This window comes from Eucyclogobius newberryi, unplaced genomic scaffold (genome assembly GCF_026437365.1).
Source record: "Eucyclogobius newberryi isolate DKJ021-1_F unplaced genomic scaffold, fEucNew1.0.hap1 SCAF_7, whole genome shotgun sequence".
NCBI classification, from domain to species: domain Eukaryota; kingdom Metazoa; phylum Chordata; class Actinopteri; order Gobiiformes; family Gobiidae; genus Eucyclogobius; species Eucyclogobius newberryi.
In genome coordinates, this window is record NW_027316389.1 from 40,027,384 (window position 1) to 40,050,198 (window position 22,815).

At 45.1% G+C, this 22,815-nt stretch overlaps 1 protein-coding gene across 1 annotated transcript in view; it reads right to left on the bottom strand.

The window, feature by feature from the left end:
• Positions 1-22,815, bottom strand: part of mctp2a (multiple C2 domains, transmembrane 2a) — a 151,596-nt gene that overhangs the window by 60,385 nt on the left and 68,396 nt on the right. Inside the window, exons 11-16 of the mRNA XM_072435032.1 lie at positions 19,135-19,228; positions 14,729-14,831; positions 14,547-14,640; positions 13,623-13,724; positions 7,418-7,492; positions 7,127-7,246 (exon numbers count right to left, since the gene is read on the bottom strand). Of these exons, the coding sequence (XP_072291133.1) occupies positions 7,127-7,246; positions 7,418-7,492; positions 13,623-13,724; positions 14,547-14,640; positions 14,729-14,831; positions 19,135-19,228 (588 nt within the window). The remainder of the gene's footprint in view (positions 1-7,126; positions 7,247-7,417; positions 7,493-13,622; positions 13,725-14,546; positions 14,641-14,728; positions 14,832-19,134; positions 19,229-22,815) is intronic.

The following is a 22,815-nucleotide window of genomic DNA, read 5'->3' on the forward strand; positions in this document are numbered from 1 at the left end:
AAACTGAACCCTAATTAGCAGTGTTGATTGAAACTTTCATATTTAGATCCCATTAGACATTTCAAACAAAAAAAGCACAAGTGAAATGATACGTAATAACAAAAAGACAGGACTGATCATATCTGGATGGAGCTGGCCAAAACCCAATCCACAAACAATCTATAATAGAACACTCTTTTTCAGAATAAAAGCACTTAACATCAAACACAATAAACGGAACAAGACCAGAGAGGACACAAGAGAAAACAAGACTTAAAGAATGACAGATGACATTTAAATAAAAACAGAACGAGTAAAAAAATAAAACATCCCAATTTTTGGGTTCAAGTCTGGCCTATGGGCCCCTCAAGGACATTCACAGAGTTGTCCTGGAGCCACTCTCTTGATCTCCTGGCTGTGTGCTGAGGGCCATTGTCTTGTTGAAGATGAACCTTGGCTCCAGTCTGAGCTCCAGAGCCTCTTGAGCAGGTTTTCATCATGGATGTCTCTGTAACTGCTGCATTCATCTTTCTGTTGATCCTGACTGTTCCAGGTCCTAGTGCTGAAGAACATCTCCACAGCTGATGCTGCCTCCACCGAGCTTCACTGTAGGATTGACCTGTCCAGGAGATGGGCGTGGCCTGCTTTCCTCCAGACATGACGCTTGCTATCAAGCCAAAGAGTTCAATCTTTGCTTGATCAGACCAGAGATTTTAGTTTCTCATGGTCTGCGAGTCCTTCAGGTGCCTTTTTGCAAACTCCAACAAAACAATGTATAATGCACATAATAATAATAAATATAGCCGCAAGCGGCGATGATCGGCCCTCGCCACGTCGCCGCCACAATTTTCCTTTTATTACACCTACTGCTGAATCCGTGACGTCTTCTCCCCTTTGCTTTATATATGAAGGGGAAAGTTTGCAGCTCCGCCGCACAACGTCCGTGGCTCTTAAAATGAACATTTTGAAAACTTTTGATTGCCCACTCCTGAAGATGAGTCTCATGACATTTTAGGTTAATTGGGCAGACGCCCTTGGAGGAGTTTGTAAAAGTATAAAATGTCAGCATGTTCACATTTCAGAGATCTGGCGATTTCCCCATTGGAATAACATGGGAGGTTTCTGTCATCGCTACGGCAACGCCGTAACAAAATGACATGGGCGTTTTTGGCTTTTTTACTGGCATGCCAAAATAGAATTTTGTGCAAAATTTGATACATTTTGGGACAACTAAATGTTGTGGTCCCCATTCAAAAAGCAATTTCCTTTTAAATTCTTGGCAAAATGTGCGGCTTTGCCGCACAGAGACCATGACTCTTAGAATAAAAATGTTGATAAATTTTGATGGGCCAACCCCGAAGATGAGTCTCACCAAATTTCACTTTAATAGGGCTAACGCCGTAGGAGGAGTTCGTAAAAATATAAAGTTTCAGCATGTTCATATTTCAGAGATCTGGCTATTTCCCCATTGGAATAATATGGGAAGTTTCTGTCATCGCTATGGCAAAGCCGTAACAAATATGACATGAGTCTCATTGACTTTTTTGATCAGGATGCCAAAGTTGAATTTTGTGTCAAATTTCGTAACATTTCGCAAAACTAAACATTTTTTCCCTCCATATAAAATTTTATTTAACTCTGTAGGGGGCGCTGTCACGCCAAATGAATTTATTTCACTTCAAGTAGGTTTAGGGCAAAGAGTTTAACAACTGATTCTAATTTGACGCAATTTGGACTTTATCTGCGCAAACGGCAGCAAATTTAACATTTGGGAAATTTCTGAAATTCTAGCTACAGTTTGCGGCTTCAGAAATGAACCCTTTTTTGAGGGCGTGTTACGCGGAGACCATAAGGAATATCAACATATTTTTGAATGTTTATTAAATTTCAATGTCTTTAGATGCAAAAAGTGTTGTTTTGAGCTCGATCGGACAAAAAATACAATTTTGAAAAAAAAAAGTAAAACATGGCGGTGGCACTTTGATTCAACATGGAATGGCTCAAGCCAATAATATTCCAATGCGAAAACAATGTTTCCCATTTCAAATATCATAAACTATACATTTTGGGAAAGCGCTCTATACAGTAATAATGTTAAATGTTTGCATTACATGCTTATAAGCACGGAACATGCAAGACATGGGGACGTATTCGTGAGCTACTTAGCGCAAACGAGCGCTTTTGCACGCGCTTCGCCCGTTTACAACTAATTAGTATGCACGGGGCGTGCATGAGGAGGAGTGCGTTAGTGAGTGTTATGGAAGTGTTACTATATCCGCACTTTTCGCATCGTTACGGAACTACTTGGCCTCTCGCCAGCTTGTGGCGCTCGGGCCTAATAATAATAATGCACAAGATATTCTACAATAATGAGACTTTTGTCATTTCTCTTTTTTTAAAGAGTTTTTGCATTTCTAATGTAGAAGGGGAGCTAAACTGTAATTGATGAAGAAAATATTTTGAATGAACAACAAATGAATCAAGTTTTTTCGGCGTCTCGTGCCCCTGATATTTCAACATTACCACGAGAATCCTGCATCGTCCAAACGTTCTCTCCTCTTCCCTCTGCCTAAAGATAACGCCACGTCAACACGCTACGACTATTACCAATGAAGGAGAAGGAGGTGTAGAGGAGTGGAGGTAAAGGGGTAAGAGAGGGGAAAGAAGAGGGAGAGAAGAGGGGAAAGAGGAGGGAGAGAAGATGGTGCAGAGAGGGGATAGAGGAGGAGAAACGGCATGGTAGTGATTCCCGGGTAGCGCAGGGCCTTTCTGTGTGAGTTTGCATGTTCTCCCCGTGTCCTCCGGTTTCCACTAAACACATTTACAATAGGCTCCGCCCCTCTGTTCAAACGCTGTTTCCACTAATGCTAACGTATGTGCTATAAGCTAGAACACATTAGAATCAGCTGTTTCCTGTTTAATGACACTGAGCCAAGTATTATATATAAGTATATAAGTATTATGTAAGTATATACGTATTATACTTCCAGTGCATAATGCATCTAACGTTAGTAATGCATTACATAAAGATGCAGCGTAGAGGCTTTGCAGAGAAGTGAGATAAAAGCAGAAAAAGCCATTCACACGTGCAATTACTGAGTGCCTTTTTATCCAGGTATGATTTAGGTTTTATTTATTAAAAACATGAGTTATGTTTAGTCAGGACCTGAACATGAACCGCTCTGGGAGGCGGGGCCGGGAGAAGTATGGCTTTAGTTGTGATTCTTTGAAACATTCCGACTCTTCTCGTTTTCATCTTTGGGTTCGGGTATTTTTTCGAGCGGTTTACAACAACAAACATGCGCAAAGAATGATTTAATATGTGTCAAGAGGAATGGCGCACAAGTCGTTTTCTGCACTTGTAAACAGCAGGTGAGAGCGGAGTGTGATAGTGCTCAGGCTCCTGTCCCCTACAGAGAATCTAATTATGGGACGAGGACGAGCAGCCCTGTCCCGCTGACCCGTCACCTGACCACCTGCCTGTACCTGCCTCTCCTCTGCTCTAGTCTGCTCCTCTGAACAAGGCTTTTACCCAAATGTCCCTCAAAGTTTTCTCCAAGATAGAAGTCTGCTTCTACACTGCAAAAAACCCTCTATCAACATGAGTTTTTGGGCATTTATCAATCACAGAAGAGCCTTATAACTGTATTAGTGATGGACTGTTTTGGATAGAAATCTCCAGAAATAAATACAGACATTTCATTGTTGGTTTGGGGTTTTTAAGACTTTATTAAGACATTACTACACTATGACTATATTCTGGGCTCAGTTTGCGCTCTCAACTTCTGATCTTTCACCTGCAAACAACATTGTCTAATCTACACCTAAAGCAGTTTTATCATTTCATTGAATCCATATTGGATATTGTAACTTCAGCAGCCATTTAGATAAGACCGATAATACTGTGGAACATTCCAGGCAACATCTCCATGGAGACAATACATGTTTTTGCTTCGGTATCTCTTCTTTTATAAAAGAGTATACTATGAAAGTCTTGGTCCTGCGTGAGCATTTGTCTGCGCTGTATCTTCTACTGTCTGATACTTTGTCCTGGTGTAATGCAGCTTCCTCCCACTCATCCGCACACAATCGCTCCATTGTCCTGCGTCTTTGCCGTCTACACGCCGGGCCCTTCTAAAGCCGGGCCCTTCTAAAGCCGGGCCCTTCTAAAGCCCGTGTGACGGTGTGGCCTGCGGGATCGGCCAGGTATATATGTAATGAGGAGCCGCCGCAGACAGAGAAGAGGCCTACGGTGTGAAAGGAGAGCGCCACACACGCCCTGTCTGCGACCGCCAACCGACCCCTGCGCTGGCCAGACGCCACCGCTCCTTTACACCCGGGACAGACGGGAGGATTAGCAGCCGATCTGAGGCTTTTTCTCAGCTTCAACCAGGTCATGATACTGTTCCCTCATCAATACCATACGAGGAGTTACATTTCGTCCTTGCATGTTTGAGTAATCCTGCATGTTCAGTCCGTCTGCGTCTTTATAAGAGCACAGCCCCTGGAGGACATCGTCAGGTGGTCATGCTGAAGTGCTCCTTTGTGTTTTTAAGTCCACACACCTTTACCCAGACGCCTTGTCATCAGTTATGCGGCTAATCCTGCGTGTAGCTTTTGTCAAGCGCACCATCAAATAAAACAGAGATAAACCCACAAAACACACAGGCACAAAGAAAGCAAAAATGAATAAAATAACAATAAAAATAGATAAATGACACTCAGAGTAAACATTATCATGGCAGTCCAACAGATGTGTAAAAAACATACACCTTTTATGTCTTTTAATATTAAAGCATTTTTTGATGTCCAGAAAAGCACAAAGGTCTGTCACAATAAGTATTTATCGTTCCATAAATGAGAGATGGAACCACATATCTCAGAATGTATAGCATTTACGTTTTCTTTGCAATTGTGGGGAGATATTTATGAAGCAAAATCTAAATGAGCGTCGCAAAAGTCGAAAATGTGTGATTTAAACACGGGTTTGCAGACAGTAGACTACATGGTGCTCAGAGCTGCTCATTACAAAGAGCTAAAGTCAGACATTTGAACAGGACTCAGAGTTGGTCTGTGCTGATCCTGCACACAGCCCGACACCCGGCCGCCCAGGGTTAGCGGCTTTGCTAACACACTCATGTACAAATGCTCTGTGGAACATTCATTCAGACGCTCTGTGGTGTCATCAGAGAGCGGAGCTGAGCGGGCTTACTGCCGAGGATAAAACCTGTCCAACTCTTATACACATGGGACGCAATCAGGAGACAGGCTTTTTCAAGGGGAGAAGATGAGCAGCTCGGGTTATTGAGGTTCTGCTCCAACGTGACAGAAAAGGCAAACCATGTTCAGACAGACTTTTGATTTGTGTCTTTTAACAAGCTTTAATTTTCACAGAAAACAATAAAGACATCTCTCACATTTCTTATAGACATATATCTATATATATTTCTATAAGAAATGTTTTGTAGAAAGATTGAAATGAGGTTTGTATTTGGTCTTGTTTAGGTAAAATGACTAAACAGGCTCATAAATCAGACATTTCAAGGGGAATAATATCTAAATTATATCAATACATTCCTAAATTGAACAGCTTCTCTACTGAATATACTCAAAACAAATGGCAAAGAGAAAGTACAGTAACCTTGGGAATTTTGCTGGGAAAATGGGTCACGCATTTTATAACTCCAGGTCAAAGTGCTCATTATTCACAAGGAAATGCAACAGTTGAAGAAACTGTGGCTCCAGGAGGAAAACCACTGTCACGTGTCCTGGGACTGTGCTGGTGTTGAAGATAAGATAAGATAAGATATAGATACCGTTGGGATGTACTTTTAGCGGCAGGAAAAAAGAACATCACAAGAAAATGGTGGACACAAACATCACTAACGATCGAGGACCGGACGGACATAACAACAGACATTAGACAAACGGAAACAAACTTGGAAATGGACCATTATCCATATATGTTGCTCAGTGGGAGGGGCAAGTGAGGATAAAGGGGAGTGGCTCTTGGCTGGGGGGGTCCGTCACCAGCCACAGAGAGGGTAACGGGGGTGCAGAGAGTCTGGGATTGTTAAAGGAGACATGAGTTAAAGTGGAACTCCACGTTGGAAGTATTTTTTGGGTTTTTGGACGTTCCTCACCGTAAATATTTTTTTCACTTAAAGTTTGGCACAATAAATCCAGCACTTGGAATTCAACCCTTTTTAAAGAGAGACATATTTGATCAACTTTGGACTAAATGGCACTTGAATGTAGGCAGCGAGGCATAGAAGTGACTACACAAATGTACATCTGGAGTAAAAGGCGTTACATGCTGCAATATTTATGCTTATTCCATATATATAAGTCTTCTGGCTCAAGCAGAGCGAGGCTGTGTTTCCGTTTTGTGTTTGTTTTTCTGGCTGTTCACCTCAGCATTTACATGAAATCTACGTATGTGTTATATATTTTGTCTGTTTATTATATTGTTAGATGCATTGTTGTTTTATATTTGAATGTTTGTGAAGCCCTTTGTGTTGCTTGTGAATGAATTCTGCTTCATAAATACATTTGCCTTGACTTATTATTCAGTGGCAAATGTAATGAACAATCAGTCACTCCAGGAGGGCGTGGCCGTGCTTTCAGCTTTATGTCTTCAGTTCAGTTATAGGTGACATTTTCAGGACTTTTCACCAATCAAAATATATTTCAAAACATTTTTCATTTTAAATTGTTGCAACGTATGAAATCCGTAAATACAGCTCATAATACGTCTTTCAATTTGTTATTCAAAAGGTTGTACGAACATAAGATTTATAGGTGTTTGTACATTCTGACTGTATATGTGGAATATGGACAGCACAGAGGTCATTGTTAATGTCAAAACAACTACTTATTTGTGATTGCTCATTCCATTCCCATTTATTCCATTCTCTGCCAACATTAAGATAAGAAAACCTTTATTTGTCCCACAATGGGGAAATTCTAGGGTTGCAACACAGATTAGGAACAGAAACTGAAGTAAATAATAAAACAACACTAAAACTCTTATACTCGCAATAAAAACAATAATAACACTCTTCAATAAAGTAAAGTTGGACAGAAGTGCTGAACTAACTAAACGATAGCGTCTTAAAGGCACTGTTAGCATTAGCCGTGGACTTACCAAGAATGCAATGAGGCTGCGCTGTTTGCTCTCCCACTGGAAACAGCTCTTTATGTACTGCAGCGTGTACAGAACGGCCGTGCTAATCCTCCGGACACGATATATGTTCTGGGCAAGCACCTAAAGCAAGATCAGTGCAGGATGTTTGAATCAAAATACATATAAGGACATTATGTTTATGAGTTTTGCAGAAGGAACAAACCTTAAGAAATTAGACTAATTGGTTGGATCCATTGAGGCCAAAAGCCAACACTGCTAATTATCTCCAAACAACATGGCTGAACTTCTCACCTTTTTACTGAACTTGGGGGTTTCTTCGGTTAGTTTGGTCTCTTTGGGTCGGAAGGTTTGGATTCCAGCGCGGACCTGAAAGAAGGAAATATCTATTTTAAAACAGACGCAAAAAGGTAACACTTTTGAAGTAGTTTTTAGGAACTCATTAGTAGTAAAAGATCTAATTCCACAGCTGTAAATAATAAAACATGATACAACAATGATTTAGCCATTAGGAAAGCATACCTTTGTTCAAATGTCATTAAACAAACTGACTTTTAACAGAGTCAAGTTCTCGCCTCTTGCTCATTTCCTCCTTGTCTCTTTGTTTTGTTTATTCTTATAATCTTTATTTTATGTTTTTAACTGAAACATGGCTTGATGAAAACAAAGGAAATGTAGTTCTGATAGAATCTGCTCCACCCAACTTTAAGTTTGAATCTGAAACAAAAAAGGGGGTGGAGTCTGTGCTGTCTTTAGAGATGAAATAATGACCCACAGGTTGTCTTTTGGGGTGTTTTCATCATTTGAGTATGTATCCTTTAAAATGGAGCTAAAACGGTCTCCATCCATTCTCTTCATTGTTTTATACAAGCCTCCCCAGCACTGCCAAAGTTTTATTGATGATTTTACTGAGATGCTTTCAGTCATATGCACAGACTTTGATGGTTTGGTCATTACAGGTGATTTCAACGTGCATGTTGATAATCTCTGTGACTGAAATGCTAAAGAGCTTCAGTCTTAAGAAGTTGGACGCCTGTACATTTGAAGACAGACGCCCTGGACTCATGTCCGTAAAATACACTCAGCAGCAGACGCGGGTCCGAGTCGTCCTGCACGTGCTCAGTGGAGTCGGGTCGTCCTGCACGTGCTCAGTGGAGTCGAGTCGTCCTGCACGTGCTCAGTGGAGTCGAGTCGTCCTGCACGTGCTCAGTGGAGTCGAGTCGTCCTGCACGTGCTCAGTGGAGTCGAGTCGTCCTGCACGTGCTCAGTGGAGTCGAGTCGTCCTGCACGTGCTCAGTGGAGTCGGGTCGTCCTGCACGTGCTCAGTGGAGTCGAGTCGTCCTGCACGTGCTCAGTGGAGTCGAGTCGTCCTGCACGTGCTCAGTGGAGTCGAGTCGTCCTGCACGTGCTCAGTGGAGTCGGGTCGTCCTGCACATGCTCAGTGGAGTCGAGTCGTCCTGCACGTGCTCAGTGGAGTCGAGTCGTCCTGCACGTGCTCAGTGGAGTCGAGTCGTCCTGCACGTGCTCAGTGGAGTCGAGTCGTCCTGCACGTGCTCAGTGGAGTCGAGTCGTCCTGCACGTGCTCAGTGGAGTCGAGTCGTCCTGCACGTGCTCAGTGGAGTCGAGTCGTCCTGCACGTGCTCAGTGGAGTCGAGTCGTCCTGCACGTGCTCAGTGGAGTCGGGTCGTCCTGCACGTGCTCAGTGGAGTCGAGTCGTCCTGCACGTGCTCAGTGGAGTCGAGTCGTCCTGCACGTGCTCAGTGGAGTCGAGTCGTCCTGCACGTGCTCAGTGGAGTCGGGTCGTCCTGCACGTGCTCAGTGGAGTCGAGTCGTCCTGCACGTGCTCAGTGGAGTCGAGTCGTCCTGCACGTGCTCAGTGGAGTCGGGTCGTCCTGCACGTGCTCAGTGGAGTCGAGTCGTCCTGCACGTGCTCAGTGGAGTCGAGTCGTCCTGCACGTGCTCAGTGGAGTCGAGGCGTCCTGCACGTGCTCAGTGGAGTCGAGTCGTCCTGCACGTGCTCAGTGGAGTCGAGTCGTCCTGCACGTGCTCAGTGGAGTCGAGTCGTCCTGCACGTGCTCAGTGGAGTCGAGTCGTCCTGCACGTGCTCAGTGGAGTCGAGTCGTCCTGCACGTGCTCAGTGGAGTCGAGTCGTCCTGCACGTGCTCAGTGGAGTCGAGTCGTCCTGCACGTGCTCAGTGGAGTCGAGTCGTCCTGCACGTGCTCAGTGGAGTCGAGTCGCCCTGCACGTGCTCAGTGGAGTCGAGTCGTCCTGCACGTGCTCAGTGGAGTCGAGGCGTCTGCACGTGCTCAGTGGAGTCGAGGCGTCTGCACGTGCTCAGTGGAGTCGAGGCGTCTGCACGTGCTCAGTGGAGTCGAGGCGTCTGCACGTGCTCAGTGGAGTCGAGGCGTCTGCACATGCTCAGTGGAGTCGAGGCGTCTGCACATGCTCAGTGGAGTCGAGGCGTCTGCACATGCTCAGTGGAGTCGAGGCGTCTGCACATGCTCAGTGGAGTCGGGTCGTCCTGCACGTGCTCAGTGGAGTCGAGGCGTCCTGCACATGCTCAGTGGAGTCGAGGGGTCTGCACGTGCTCAGTGGAGTCGAGGGGTCTGCACGTGCTCAGTGGAGTCGAGGCGTCTGCACGTGCTCAGTGGAGTCGAGGCGTCTGCACATGCTCAGTGGAGTCGAGGCGTCTGCACGTGCTCAGTGGAGTCGAGGCGTCTGCACATGCTCAGTGGAGGAGTTGTGCTGTGTTGCTTTTCTCGTGGTGTAAATGGAGTTTAATGTTGGATCATGGCTTTGGTTTATTAACTTTACAAAATCCATAAGTGGAGGTGATGGGCCCCGGGGCCCGTCTGGGACCCGCAGATACTTCAGAGCTGAGCAGAGTTTAGTCAATATCATTATTTGCTCCAAGAGTTGTGTCTTGAGGACTGTTTTTAATCTCGTGGGGTTTGTTTTGGGTCTTCTTCCGGGTCGTGCGTAGCACGTCACTGGACCGTCATCTCTGATTGGCTGCTGCGGCGCATCTGCCGCAGAAAGTTGAACAAAGCTGAACATGTCGGCGTCGGACGCTCACGACCTTCGGAAGCGCGTCCAAAGCGTCGAGAGCACCAAAAACGCAGGAATTGCGCCGGGGGAAAACGCAGGAGGCGTTCGACGCGCATTTACATAGACTTTGAATGTAAACTGGATGCTTTGGATGCTGCGGTGTGTAACCCCCTTTATTCAGCATGTGAGAGGCCCCACCCACAGCAGAGTGGCCCCACCCACAGCAGAGTGGCCCCACCCACAGCAGAGTGGCCCCACCCACAGCAGAGTGGCCCCACCCACAGCAGAGTGGCCCCACCCACAGCAGAGTGGCCCCACCCACAGCAGAGTGGCCCCACCTACAGCAGAGTGGCCCCACCCACAGCAGAGTGGCCCCACCCACAGCAGAGTGCACACTCCAGATCTCATAATTATAAAGGGGGTAAATATTTCAAATGTCAATGTGGTTGATTCTGCTCTGTCTGATCATTTCTGTGTCTTCTTTAACATGTCTGTTCCTCCCAAACCACCGGCTGGTCCTGCAGCTGTTCAGAGGCTGGTCCTGCAGCTGTTCAGAGGCTGGTCCTGCAGTTGTTCAGAGGAGACACATAAGTGATGGCACAGGTGCACTGTTTATGGAAATGATAAACTTTGAAAATGTCTCATGTTCTAATGTAAATGATTTTTTGAACTCTGTTACATCTAGTGTTTTGAATGTTCTGGACACCATCGCCCCTATAAAGGCTAAAATGGTTAAAAATAAGCAGAAGGCGCCGTGGAGACATGATGATTGGGTCAGGGCACAGAAAAGGGAGTGTCACAGGGCCGAACGGAAATGGCGCAAGTCAAAGCTCCAGGTTCAAAAAGAGATTTAGAGAGAGAAGCTGAACATGTACAACCTAATCTTATGTAGAACTAGGGAAAGATATTTTTCTGAAATAATTGGAAGCTGCAGTAACAACTCGCGTGTCCTGTTTGCCACAGTAAACAGATTAACAAACCCTCCAGCTCAGCTGCCGTTAGAACTCATTTCCACATCCAAGTGTAATGAGTTTGTATTATTCTTTAATGACAAAGTTCAGGGCATTAAAAATGATATAAATCCCACAATGCAAAAAAATACCCTAAAACCACCAAGACACTTAGAGCTAACTCACTTTGCACCTGTAACTGACAAAACTGTCCATGAGATCATCACCAGACTGAGTTCATCCACATGCTGCCTCAATGTGTGACCTCCAGATTTCTAAAGTCTGTGCTGAACAGTTTCACTCACATAGTTAACATGTCGCTTCAATCTGGAACATTCCCAATGTCTTTGAAAACTGCGGTCATAAAGCCTCTCCTAAAGGCCGGTCTCCTGCTGGTGCCAGAGTCAGGACTAAACATGGACCGGCCTCCTGCTGGTGCCAGAGTCAGGACTAAACATGGACCGGCCTCCTGCTGGTGCCAGAGTCAGGACTAAACATGGACCGGCCTCTTGCTGGTGCCAGAGTCAGGACTAAACATGGACCGGCCTCCTGCTAGTGCCTCCTGCTGGTGCCAGAGACTAAACTGAAGATGTGAAACAGGTTCTACTCTGACAAAGTTCAAATCAAAGATAAAAACAGTTTTGTTTAGCTGTGTTTGACTGAGAGGATTTTCTTTGCACTCTTCTCTTTTCTATCGGTTAGTGATTTCTGTCATTTCTTTGTGATTTTAATGCATTTTTCTTGTTGTTTGAAGCACTTTGAATTCCCTTGTGTGCCAGATGCCAGTTGCCAGATGATGTGCTACTAGAAAGCTCATACACAATGTGAAGCATTTCCTTCATGATATTGAGCCAATGTCCGGATACAAATGTACAAAAAAACTCTCTTACAGGCGATCACCATTCACTCATTTAAATGTCAAATAGATATTTAGGTGTCGCTCTCCATAAAGAACTATCCAAAAACTTGGATAAAAACTATAAAGAAAGTCTCTCTCAAAAAAGGGACTCAGATGGCATACAAGTCAAAGGATTGAAACCATAAAAATGTACATCTATTCCCAACTTCCATCCCCAAACGGCTGTTTGATGCGTGGAATAAAACCATCTCAAGATAAGCATGACAAGGCAAGATTCCTCAAATCAAATTTACACCTTTACAGTTATCAAAAGAAAAAGGAGGCTTCGGTTTGCATTGTCGGAAACAAATCATAAAAAAAATGAAGTGATGATCATTATAACCCTCTGACTAACTTTATCAAGGCGTATAAATCAGAACGTTCAAGGTGAAAAATATCTAAATTCTTTCAAAGCATTGCTAATCTAGACAGCTCCTCTGCTGTATGGAGAACAAATGGAGACGAGAAGGTGACACTGTTATGACAGATGAAGAGTGGGAAGGTGTGTGTGCCTCAAATCACAGTCTGGAGGGAATTTAGCTGGAAATGTCACCAAACACCATGTCAAAGTGCCCATTATTCACAAGCTCCAGGAGGACTGTTGTATCTGGACTGAACTGAACGAGGCACTACAGACTGTTTTTAATGTTGCCATCTACATTTAGAACCTTGTACTAGGGCCTCAAAACTCCTGCCATGGACACAATAAATGGATTCTGGAATGAACTGTTGGCGGCAGGAAAAAAGGCCATCAAAGAAACTTCACCAACGATCATCAACAGACATCAAGGATAACATTTGACCCATTATGGGCCTAATGGGACTTTTATTTGAATTTAGCCATGATTATGTTTTGTTTTTTTTGTTTCGCGGATTTTTATTATCACTTTTATTTATTTTATAATGCTCTCTGGTCATTTTCTGTTTGTTTTGTGTTTTATGCTATGTAAAAACAGAACAGGCTAAATTATCATCAAGTCAGATTTAGGTTATGATAAAAAAGGCCGAGAATTTGTCTGATTTTTACATTTAAAATAGACTTTAGTATCTTTTTTATTATTCAAAAAATGATCAGCATGAATGAAAAGGTCCTTGTTGAGTGAAGAGTGAAGTAAAGACAGCAGCCTGGGCCCTGCTCCGTGTCATCACCAGAACATGCCCCTTGACGTGATGTTTTTTAAAACTCTGGCGATTTGTCGGCTTCGTTGGCGTGCCCCTCCTGTTTTGCCCATTTGCGCGTCCACGTTTGAATTGTGGCATCGTGGCGCTCAGTTCGCTCGGGAGGCGGCATTTGGGTCACATAAACGTAGGGTCAACAACTATTTACCTCTGACGTGCCGCTAGGTGTGAATACAGAATAACCATGGCATCGGTCCATCACCCACAACAGTGTACAATTAATATGCAGACGACCCCTGACCCTAACCCACGGCCCTGCTCTCTATTCTTATTCAGTCCCACGTGCAAACTTTGCGCTGCAACCTGAGAACTCAAAGTTTGGACATGCTGCTGCCTTCAGTTACATAAAACACCTTTAAAAGCAATAAATGACACAATGAATAGGCCTAATATCAAGTCTCTGCTAATAAAACATGTACTTACTTTGTTATAAATGACATCGATCTCTAAGGTGATAGTGCCTTTGTGTGTCCTCTCCAGGTCTTCTTTCTTTAGAAACAGGCACATCTGCTGGCCATTCTTTACCTGGAAAAACACATATCAAACTATCAATATTTTGTGCAAAAAAATGATCCTTATAATTTGTTTAGGTCAGCGATTCCATCAGATCTAAAAGAACAGGACTAGACTGTGAACACATGACTTCACTGGCTCACTGTCTGCTGTACAGACTTAGCCCCTCACGTTCCAATTAGAGAGATGAGGTCAGCAAATCTGCTGCTTTTAAACGTCTCCTGAACTCACCTGGAACTCGCTTTTTCTGCAGCTGCTACAGAACAATGTGCCATGTCTATTCCATTTACTGTCTTCAAAACATGAACAATAGAACATAATTCAACTTTCAGATCCCAGAACGGGGTTTTACCATAAAGCTAATGGTAAAGTTCTGGGGAGAATAAAACAAATGCAGACAACACACGACCGTCTCATTTTAGCCCCAAGAGCTTCTTTCACAATATTTTTTTTTTTTTTACTTTATTACATGAAAAAATGTTGTAAAGCCCCTTTTACATTTTAAAGTTGTGGTAAAAAGCCAACGTTTTGGCCCAGCTTGAATCGCCAGGAGCTGAGTTGCACTTTATGTAACAACATGTTCTTGCCTTCATATTCATTAGTTCTTGTCTTTTGCATTGTATTTGTTCTTTTTATTCTTATGTGTAATTGTTAGAAGCGTATTTGGCAGCACTTTTCCAAATGCATTTGACCTGGATCCTAGGTCTAAACTAGGACTATACCACTAATTACTCACTCTAAATTAAGCTGGGCTAGAACTGAGGAGGAGCTGTATCAGCAGATCAAGTTCATGTACAGTACCACCATTTGAGAAGCGCTGGTTTAGATCCTTACAGTGAGTAACGGCACTGCCACTTTCCCTAAAAAGTTGTCGCCGTTCTCCTCCAACACGGTAACCTCCATGACCTCGTGGATGTCTTTAATTGGGCTGCGGGGTCAGAACGCACTTGTTATTCAGCGTTTTCACAAATTGTGCCAGAAAAAAAGAGTATTTTATTGGAGCTTGTTTCACTCACAATGCCAGCGCTTTGTTCCACTCCGGGTTGAGCGTCTTGTACAGTGTGTGTGTCTGCAGCCTGCTGTTCCCCACCTCCACCACACAGAAGGGGTTACTTTTACCTGCCAAAGAAAGGACAAGCCGCCCACCATTAAAACACAGTGTTGTCTGTTTAAGTGCAGGACAAACTTCAAGAGCACACTACTACTTCTTATTTACAACGTTAACCAAATATTTGAGATTTAACCTAAAATCTTGCCTAGTTTTTCCTCATTTGACAACAAAATGTTTGTCATTTTTCTTCCAATAACAATAATGTTCAACATTTGGATCTCTATTTTGAATATTTTTTTTAAAAACAGTAAATCTCAAAAATGTACATCGGCCTCGCCCACCAGCATCATCAAATTCTAGACCTGTCTCAGTGGTTTGAGCACTAAAAAAACACCTAAATAAGTACTTGAAGACGTGCAAGGACAGCAGGGGGCGGTAATGTAACACTGTATACCAACCGCCGAAAACACCAAAGAAGAAGAAGAGGATTCGCCTAAATATCGTGATACTCAGAGTCACAGTACTGGTGCCCGTATTGTGATACTTTGATGACCACATGCATATTCCAGCTTATTCAACCCAAAACATGCAGGTCCAATCCTCCAGCGAGGGTGGTCCTGTGGCTCAAGCCCAGCTCAAGATCTGGACATGGTCCAGTGCTCCTGACAGGTCGCCCCAGTGGCACTGTTTAAAGGGTGGGTCAATTAAGGCTAATCTAATCTAATATTGATTAATCAATTAATTAATTAATTTCATCAAAGTTAAAAAATATTATTTAAATTTTGTGAAATGCTAAAATCCCTTGTCATCAGTATCGGGATATATCATGTGAAATGTGATAAATATCGTATCGCCAGATTAGAGGCAATGCACAGCCCTATCGTCCACCAACACGAAGGTCCGAGGTTCCATTCCTGCCATTCCATTTTGTCCTTAGGCAAGACACTTAACCCGCATTGTCCCGTATGAAGTCCAGTGATCAGTGTCCAGTGGTGTGAAGTCCAGTGTCCAGTGGTGTGAGTGTGGATGTTTAGGGGTTGGAGGCAGATTGGCAGCCTCGCTTCTGTCTGTCTGCCCCAGGGCAGCTTGGCTACAATGGTAACTCACCACCACTGAGTGTGAAGTGAAAGAATAAGTGTAGTGTTAAGTACAGATGTCCTCCATCTAAGACGTACAACTACAGTAGGTGGCGGTAATTTAACACTTGGATACCAACCGCCATTAAACACCAAAGGAGAAGAACTGTAAGGAATGATTATTATTATTATACAATAGGCATTCAAGAACATTGTAACATCATGAACTCAACCTACTCAGATTAAGTTGTGATTCGACTTGAATAAGTTGTGCTTATTATAGTAGAAAAGATTCAGATGTTTCAACTCTCATCCAAGAGTCAATCTCAATCTGCGAATGCAGACCGGGAACTCAGATATTCATCCTACTCAGGGTAGGCCCTGCCCACTGGGCGGGACCTCCTGATGAAAAGTGTTGTTGGTTTCAACAGAAACTAAACCTCTTTGTTTTCTATCAAACTACCCTCTTTGTTTACTATTGGTCCTTTAATGGGCTATTAGTCTCCTTTTGTCCCTGGCTCACTCTCTTTCTCTTCCCTGAGGATCTGATTAGCAGTCTACCTCTCCAGGGATTCAAAATTCCATTATAAAAAAAATGCAAGGTTGAATCTCAAACCCCCATTCCTATTTAATGATTGCCTCATTTTCAGGCATTGCCCCAAAGCTTTGGTTTTGCTACGTTGATGATACATTTGTTACGATCAAGAAACAAGAGCTGAACCTTCTCAGAGCACATCAATGCTGTGGACCCACATATCAGGTTTACAAGAGAAGACTCTAAGGAGAGCCGCTTGGCCTTTCTTGATTGTTCCACGATCAGAGGAAAGGACGGGAAACTCTGAATAGAAGTGTAAAGGAAACCTACACACACGGACCAGTATCTGCTCTTTGGCTCTAATCACCCACTACAGCACAAGCTGGAGGTGACCAGAACTTTACAACACAGAGCCCAAGAGGAGCCCACCAGCTCAGAGCCCAAGAGGTGCCCACCAGCTCAGAGCCCAAGAGGTGCCCAACAGCTCAGAGCCCAAGAGGAGCCCACCAGCTCAGAGCCCAAGAGGTGCCCAACAGCTCAGAGCCCAAGAGGAGCCCACCAGCTCAGAGCCCAAGAGGAGCCCACCAGCTCAGAGCCCAAGAGGAGCCCACCAGCTCAGAGCCCAAAAGGTGCCCACCAGCTCAGAGCCCAAGAGGAGCCCACCAGCTCAGAGCCCAAGAGGAGCCCACCAGCTCAGAGCCCAAGAGGTGCCCAACAGCTCAGAGCCCAAGAGGAGCCCACCAGCTCAGAGCCCAAGAGGTGCCCAACAGCTCAGAGCCCAAGAGGAGCCCACCAGCTCAGAGCCCAAGAGGAGCCCACCAGCTCAGAGCCCAAGAGGAGCCCACCAGCTCAGAGCCCAAGAGGTGCCCAACAGCTCAGAGCCCAAGAGGAGCCCACCAGCTCAGAGCCCAAGAGGAGCCCACCAGCTCAGAGCCCAAGAGGTGCCCAACAGCTCAGAGCCCAAGAGGAGCCCACCAGCTCAGAGCCCAAGAGGTGCCCAACAGCTCAGAGCCCAAGAGGAGCCCACCAGCTCAGAGCCCAAGAGGAGCCCACCAGCTCAGAGCCCAAGAGGAGCCCACCAGCTCAGAGCCCAAGAGGAGCCCACCAGCTCAGAGCCCAAGAGGTGCCCAACAGCTCAGAGCCCAAGAGGAGCCCACCAGCTCAGAGCCCAAGAGGTGCCCACCAGCTCAGAGCCCAAGAGGAGCCCACCAGCTCAGAGCCCAAGAGGAGCCCACCAGCTCAGAGAGCCAGAGGTGCCCACCGGCTCAGAGGGCAAGAGGAGCCCACCAGCTCATAGGGCAAGAGGTGCCCACCAGCTCAGAGGGCAAGAGGTGCCCACCAGCTCAGAGCCCAAGAGGTGCCCACCAGCTCAGAGGACAAGCGGTGCCCACCAGCTCAGAGCCCAAGAGGAGCCCACCAGCTCAGAGCCCAAGAGGAGCCCACCAGCTCAGAGAGCCAGAGGTGCCCACCGGCTCAGAGGGCAAGAGGAGCCCACCAGCTCAGAGGGCAAGAGGTGCCCACCAGCTCAGAGGGCAAGAGGTGCCCACCAGCTCAGAGGGCAAGAGGAGCCCACCAGCTCAGAGCCCAAGAGGTGCCCACCAGCTCAGAGGGCAAGAGGTGTCCACCAGCTCAGAGGGCCAGAAGTGCCCACCAGCTCAGAGGACAAGAGGAAAAACACGTCCGGAATGCCCTCTCAGCCTGTGGTTACCCCGCTTGGGCTCTAGACAGAGTGAAGAGAACCGAAAAGCAGGACAAAAGGGACAAAAGGGAAACAGAGCAGAGAAGTAAGGGTGTTTCTATCCCTTATGTCTTGGGACTGTTTGAAAAATTGCAGATATTTTTTGGACAACATTAAGTCCCTGTTTATTTTAAACAAGGAAACACTTTAAGACAAAAACTGGTTCACCCTAAGGACAAGATGCCGACTCAAAAACAGAGCAATGTAGTTTATTCTGTCCAATGCAGTGAGGAAAAGTGTAAAGAGCGCCACATAGTGAGACTAAACAGCCACTGCACAAGAGGCTTTATCAGCACCGAAGACACTGGTGTTCAGGACCACAGAGCGCCGTGCAGCTTCATCTTAAAGCCACAAACCACTCCATCAAAGACAGTGAGGAGAAGATTCTGAGCAGGAGAAGAGATGGTTTGAAAGAGTTAAAGAGGCAATATGTGTTAAAAAAGAAAGACCATCTTTAAACAGGAATGGGGGGTTGAGATTCAACCTTCCGGTTGTTTATAATGGAATCTTGAATCCCTGGAGAGGTTGACGCCCAGGGCATTTGGGTGCTAATCAGGTCCTCAGGGAAGACAAAGAGAGTGAGCCTGGGACATAAGGGAGGCTTATAGTCCATTAAAGGACTGATAGAAAACAAAAAAAGTTTAGTTTCTGTTGAAACCAATAACACCCTTTGATCAGGAGGTCCCGCCCAGTGGGCAGGGCCTACCAGAGTAAGATAAATATCTGAGTTCCCGGTCTGGATTCTCAGATTGAAAATGACTCTTGGATGAGAGTCGAAACTTAAAATAAGTGACAACATCTTTATTCTCTTAAATTTATGTTCAAACTGTCCTAAATGTGTTCATTGCTTGTAAATTATATCATACATTTTGGATGAAAGTTTGTGAATTGATGACATAGTTGGAGGATTCTGTTTTAGAACATGCTCTTGTGGAGTTTTTCACAAACTGCCACTTGACTCATGTGAAATTACGATTCATATTTACCACAAAACAAAAACCTGTCATGTGCAATAGTTTTACCGTTTAAGTCGGAGGAGCCCAGGTCGTTGGCTCTCACCACTTTGACCTGGAGGAAGCCCACTTCTCCCTTGCACATGTGCGTGTTCTTCAAACTCTGGAAGGAAACAAGTACATTTGATTTGATCAAAGCAGAACATCAAAATGGTTTTAGATCAGTTGTGATGTCATAGGTGGGTTCATATTTCGTAACTGTTTTGTTTAATTACTTTGCCAGCCTTAAATACTCATCTTGCGATGTCATTAACTGGTGAACCAAGAAGTTATCCTCTATGTCAGTGGTCCCCAAACCTTTTGACTCGAGGGCCACATTGGGTTCTAAAATTTGGCCAAGGGGCGGGGCCAGGAAAATATGGTGTGTTTGTGTGAACTAATGAATTACTATAAATGACACGCAAGATTTGACCTGTAACTTGTAACAAAGCAACAAATGCATGAAATAATGATTAATTATCTACTGTCTTCTACTGTCCACAAGAGTCTTCTACTGTCCACAAGAGTCTTCTACTGTCCACAAGAGTCTTCTACTGTCCGCAAGGGTCTTCTACTGTCCACAAGAGTCTTCTACTGTCCACAAGAGTCTTCTACTGTCCACAAGAGTCTTCTACTGTCCACTAGAGTCTTCTACTGTCCAAAAGAGTCTTCTACTGTCCACAAAAGGCTTCTACTGTCCACAAGAGTCTTCTACTGTCCACAAGAGTCTTCTACTGTCCGCAAGGGTCTTCTACTGTCCACAAGAGTCTTCTACTGTCCACAAGAGTCTTCTACTGTCCACAAGAGTCTTCTACTGTCCACAAGAGTCTTCTACTGTCCGCAAGGGTCTTCTACTGTCCACAAGAGTCTTCTACTGTCCACAAGAGTCTTCTACTGTCCGCAAGAGTCTTCTACTGTCCACAAGAGTCTTCTACTGTCCACAAGAGTCTTCTACTGTCCGCAAGGGTCTTCTACTGTCCACAAGTGTCTTCTACTGTCCACAAGAGTCTTCTTCAGTGTCAAACACTTACACTTCCTGCTTGATTGGCCCCGGTGGCCGTTGTGGTGAATTTTATTTTCTGCGCGCCATAGATTTTCTTGTGCGCGCACTAAGTGCGAGCAGTGCACTATGTGAGCAGTGCACTATGTGAGCAGTGCAGTATGTGCATTTTGAACAATTTCTACTTTCAAATTGTAAAATAATCAACCTCTTTGCTTATTGAAACATGTGAATGAAACAAGTCATTTGGGTTTCATGAATCAGGTTCACTCTGAGACTCCCTCAGGCGCTTCGAAAGTTTAGAGATGAGGTCCAGAGCATGTCCAGAGCATGTCCAGAGCATGTCCAGAGCATGTCCAGAGCGGGTCCAGAGCATGTCCAGAGCATGTCCAGAGCAGGTCCAGAGCAGGTCCAGAGCGGGTCCAGAGCGGGTCCAGAGCGGGTCCAGAGCGGGTCCAGAGCAGGTCCAGAGCAGGTCCAGAGCAGGTCCAGAGCGGGTCCAGAGCGGGTCCAGAGCGGGTCCAGAGCAGGTCCAGAGCATGTCCAGAGCGGGTCCAGAGCGGGTCCAGAGCAGGTCCAGAGCAGGTCCAGAGCAGGTCCAGAGCATGTCCAGAGCAGGTCCAGAGCATGTCCAGAGCATGTCCAGAGCGGGTCCAGAGCGGGTCCAGAGCAGGTCCAGAGCGGGTCCAGAGCGGGTCCAGAGCAGGTCCAGAGCGGGTCCAGAGCAGGTCCAGAGCAGGTCCAGAGCGGGTCCAGAGCGGGTCCAGAGCAGGTCCAGAGCAGGTCCAGAGCGGGTCCAGAGCAGGTCCAGAGCATGTCCAGAGCATGTCCAGAGCGGGTCCAGAGCAGGTCCAGAGCAGGTCCAGAGCAGGTCCAGAGCAGGTCCAGAGCATGTCCAGAGAAGGTCCAGAGCAGGTCCAGAGCATGTCCAGAGCATGTCCAGAGCGGGTCCAGAGCAGGTCCAGAGCAGGTCCAGAGCGGGTCCAGAGCGGGTCCAGAGCAGGTCCAGAGCGGGTCCAGAGCAGGTCCAGAGCAGGTCCAGAGCAGGTCCAGAGCATGTCCAGAGCAGGTCCAGAGCATGTCCAGAGCATGTCCAGAGCATGTCCAGAGCAGGTCCAGAGCATGTCCAGAGCATGTCCAGAGCAGGTCCAGAGCGGGTCCAGAGCAGGTCCAGAGCAGGTCCAGAGCAGGTCCAGAGCATGTCCAGAGCGGGTTTAAAGTTCAAGCTTGGTATGAACAATGTGTAAACACTAGACTTTTATCTACTATTTCAGGGGGGGAAATATTTCAGCAATATCCTAAAATATATTTTTATAATTAGATCAATGTTACTTGAAGGACAAATCTTATGCATTATTTGTCAGAATCAGAAGAATCAGGATCAGAAAGGAGTTTTTTTCCAATAACAGGGAACAGAATTTCCTTTGGCATTAAAGTGCAACATACAACAATGAATCAATTGTATTGTTAGTTGCTTTTAAAAACACTCTTGTATATTTAGTTTGGCATCTCCTGCTTTTGAACTAAAACCTTTTTTTTTTTTTTATAATATAACCAATACGACTCTATCTACTGGAGTCATCTACTGGCTACAGAGGGAATTACACACAGTTTGAGATAAACATTGCAACTCATGTTTGAGGCTGGCCTCTCACTTCCAGGTCTCAGCTCACAGTTGTACTGATTGTGAATAGAGCATGAGATGTCTGGAGTCTGGAGATGAGTGTGAGGGAGGGAGAGGATATTCTAACCTAGATTCAAACAATCAAATATGCCATATAGTATTCATTATATTATATTATGATTAGCATTATTCATATAATATTGTTATTATTATTAATTCTTGATTTAGGCAGTTGTGTTTTTTGACAGCGTCATGTGCCGAGCAAAACATTTACATTTTCTGTAGTGGAGCTAGCAGAAGTGGTGCTAACTCACTCATACAGTAATCTCTTAAGTGGACATAAAAGTGTGGACAGAAGTCCAAGAAATTGGACATGTTTCAATTTGATCAGAGAAAACCTGCATCTTTGATCATTTATGAGAATCACATGAAAGGAGAAAAAAGAAGAAGGGGTGAACCACGCAGTAATTAAGCTCATGTTTTAAGTATAAAAGTAGTGCGTGTGCCCTCTTTATATTAATAATCTGATGTTCAGGCATACGCCTTGTCTGTCTGTTCTTTTTCATTGGACGCAGAAGCAACATGTCGATGCCAAAATCCATTTAATAATTCAGACATGTTTGAATGAGTCTAGTGGTGTCTTTCTGTGGTCCACACTTTGTGATTCAAACCAGATGTCCAGATGTTACTGGACCATACGAGACTGAAGCCACTGCGACTAACTTCAACCAGTGATGTCAGAGAGTGACAAAGCGTGAAAATCTGAAAGATGCGCAGTGTGTCCTCAATTTAACTTAACATAACTTAATTCAACTTTTTTCAATGTTGGTATCTTTCTTTATTCATAACATAAAGTCTAAACTCAAATTTCTGAGCATAATTTGATCATTTTCTGACAATCCAATATGAGCACAACATTAGTGAGAGTGAGTTTGATCTTGAGGCTGGTGGAGATGGGCGTGTCTTACAGGGGTTTTGGTGGAGGTGGGTGTGTCTTACAGGGGTTTTGGTGGAGGTGGGTGTGTCTTACAGGGGTTTTGGTGGAGGTGGGTGTGTCTTACAGGGGTTTTGGTGGAGGTGGGTGCGA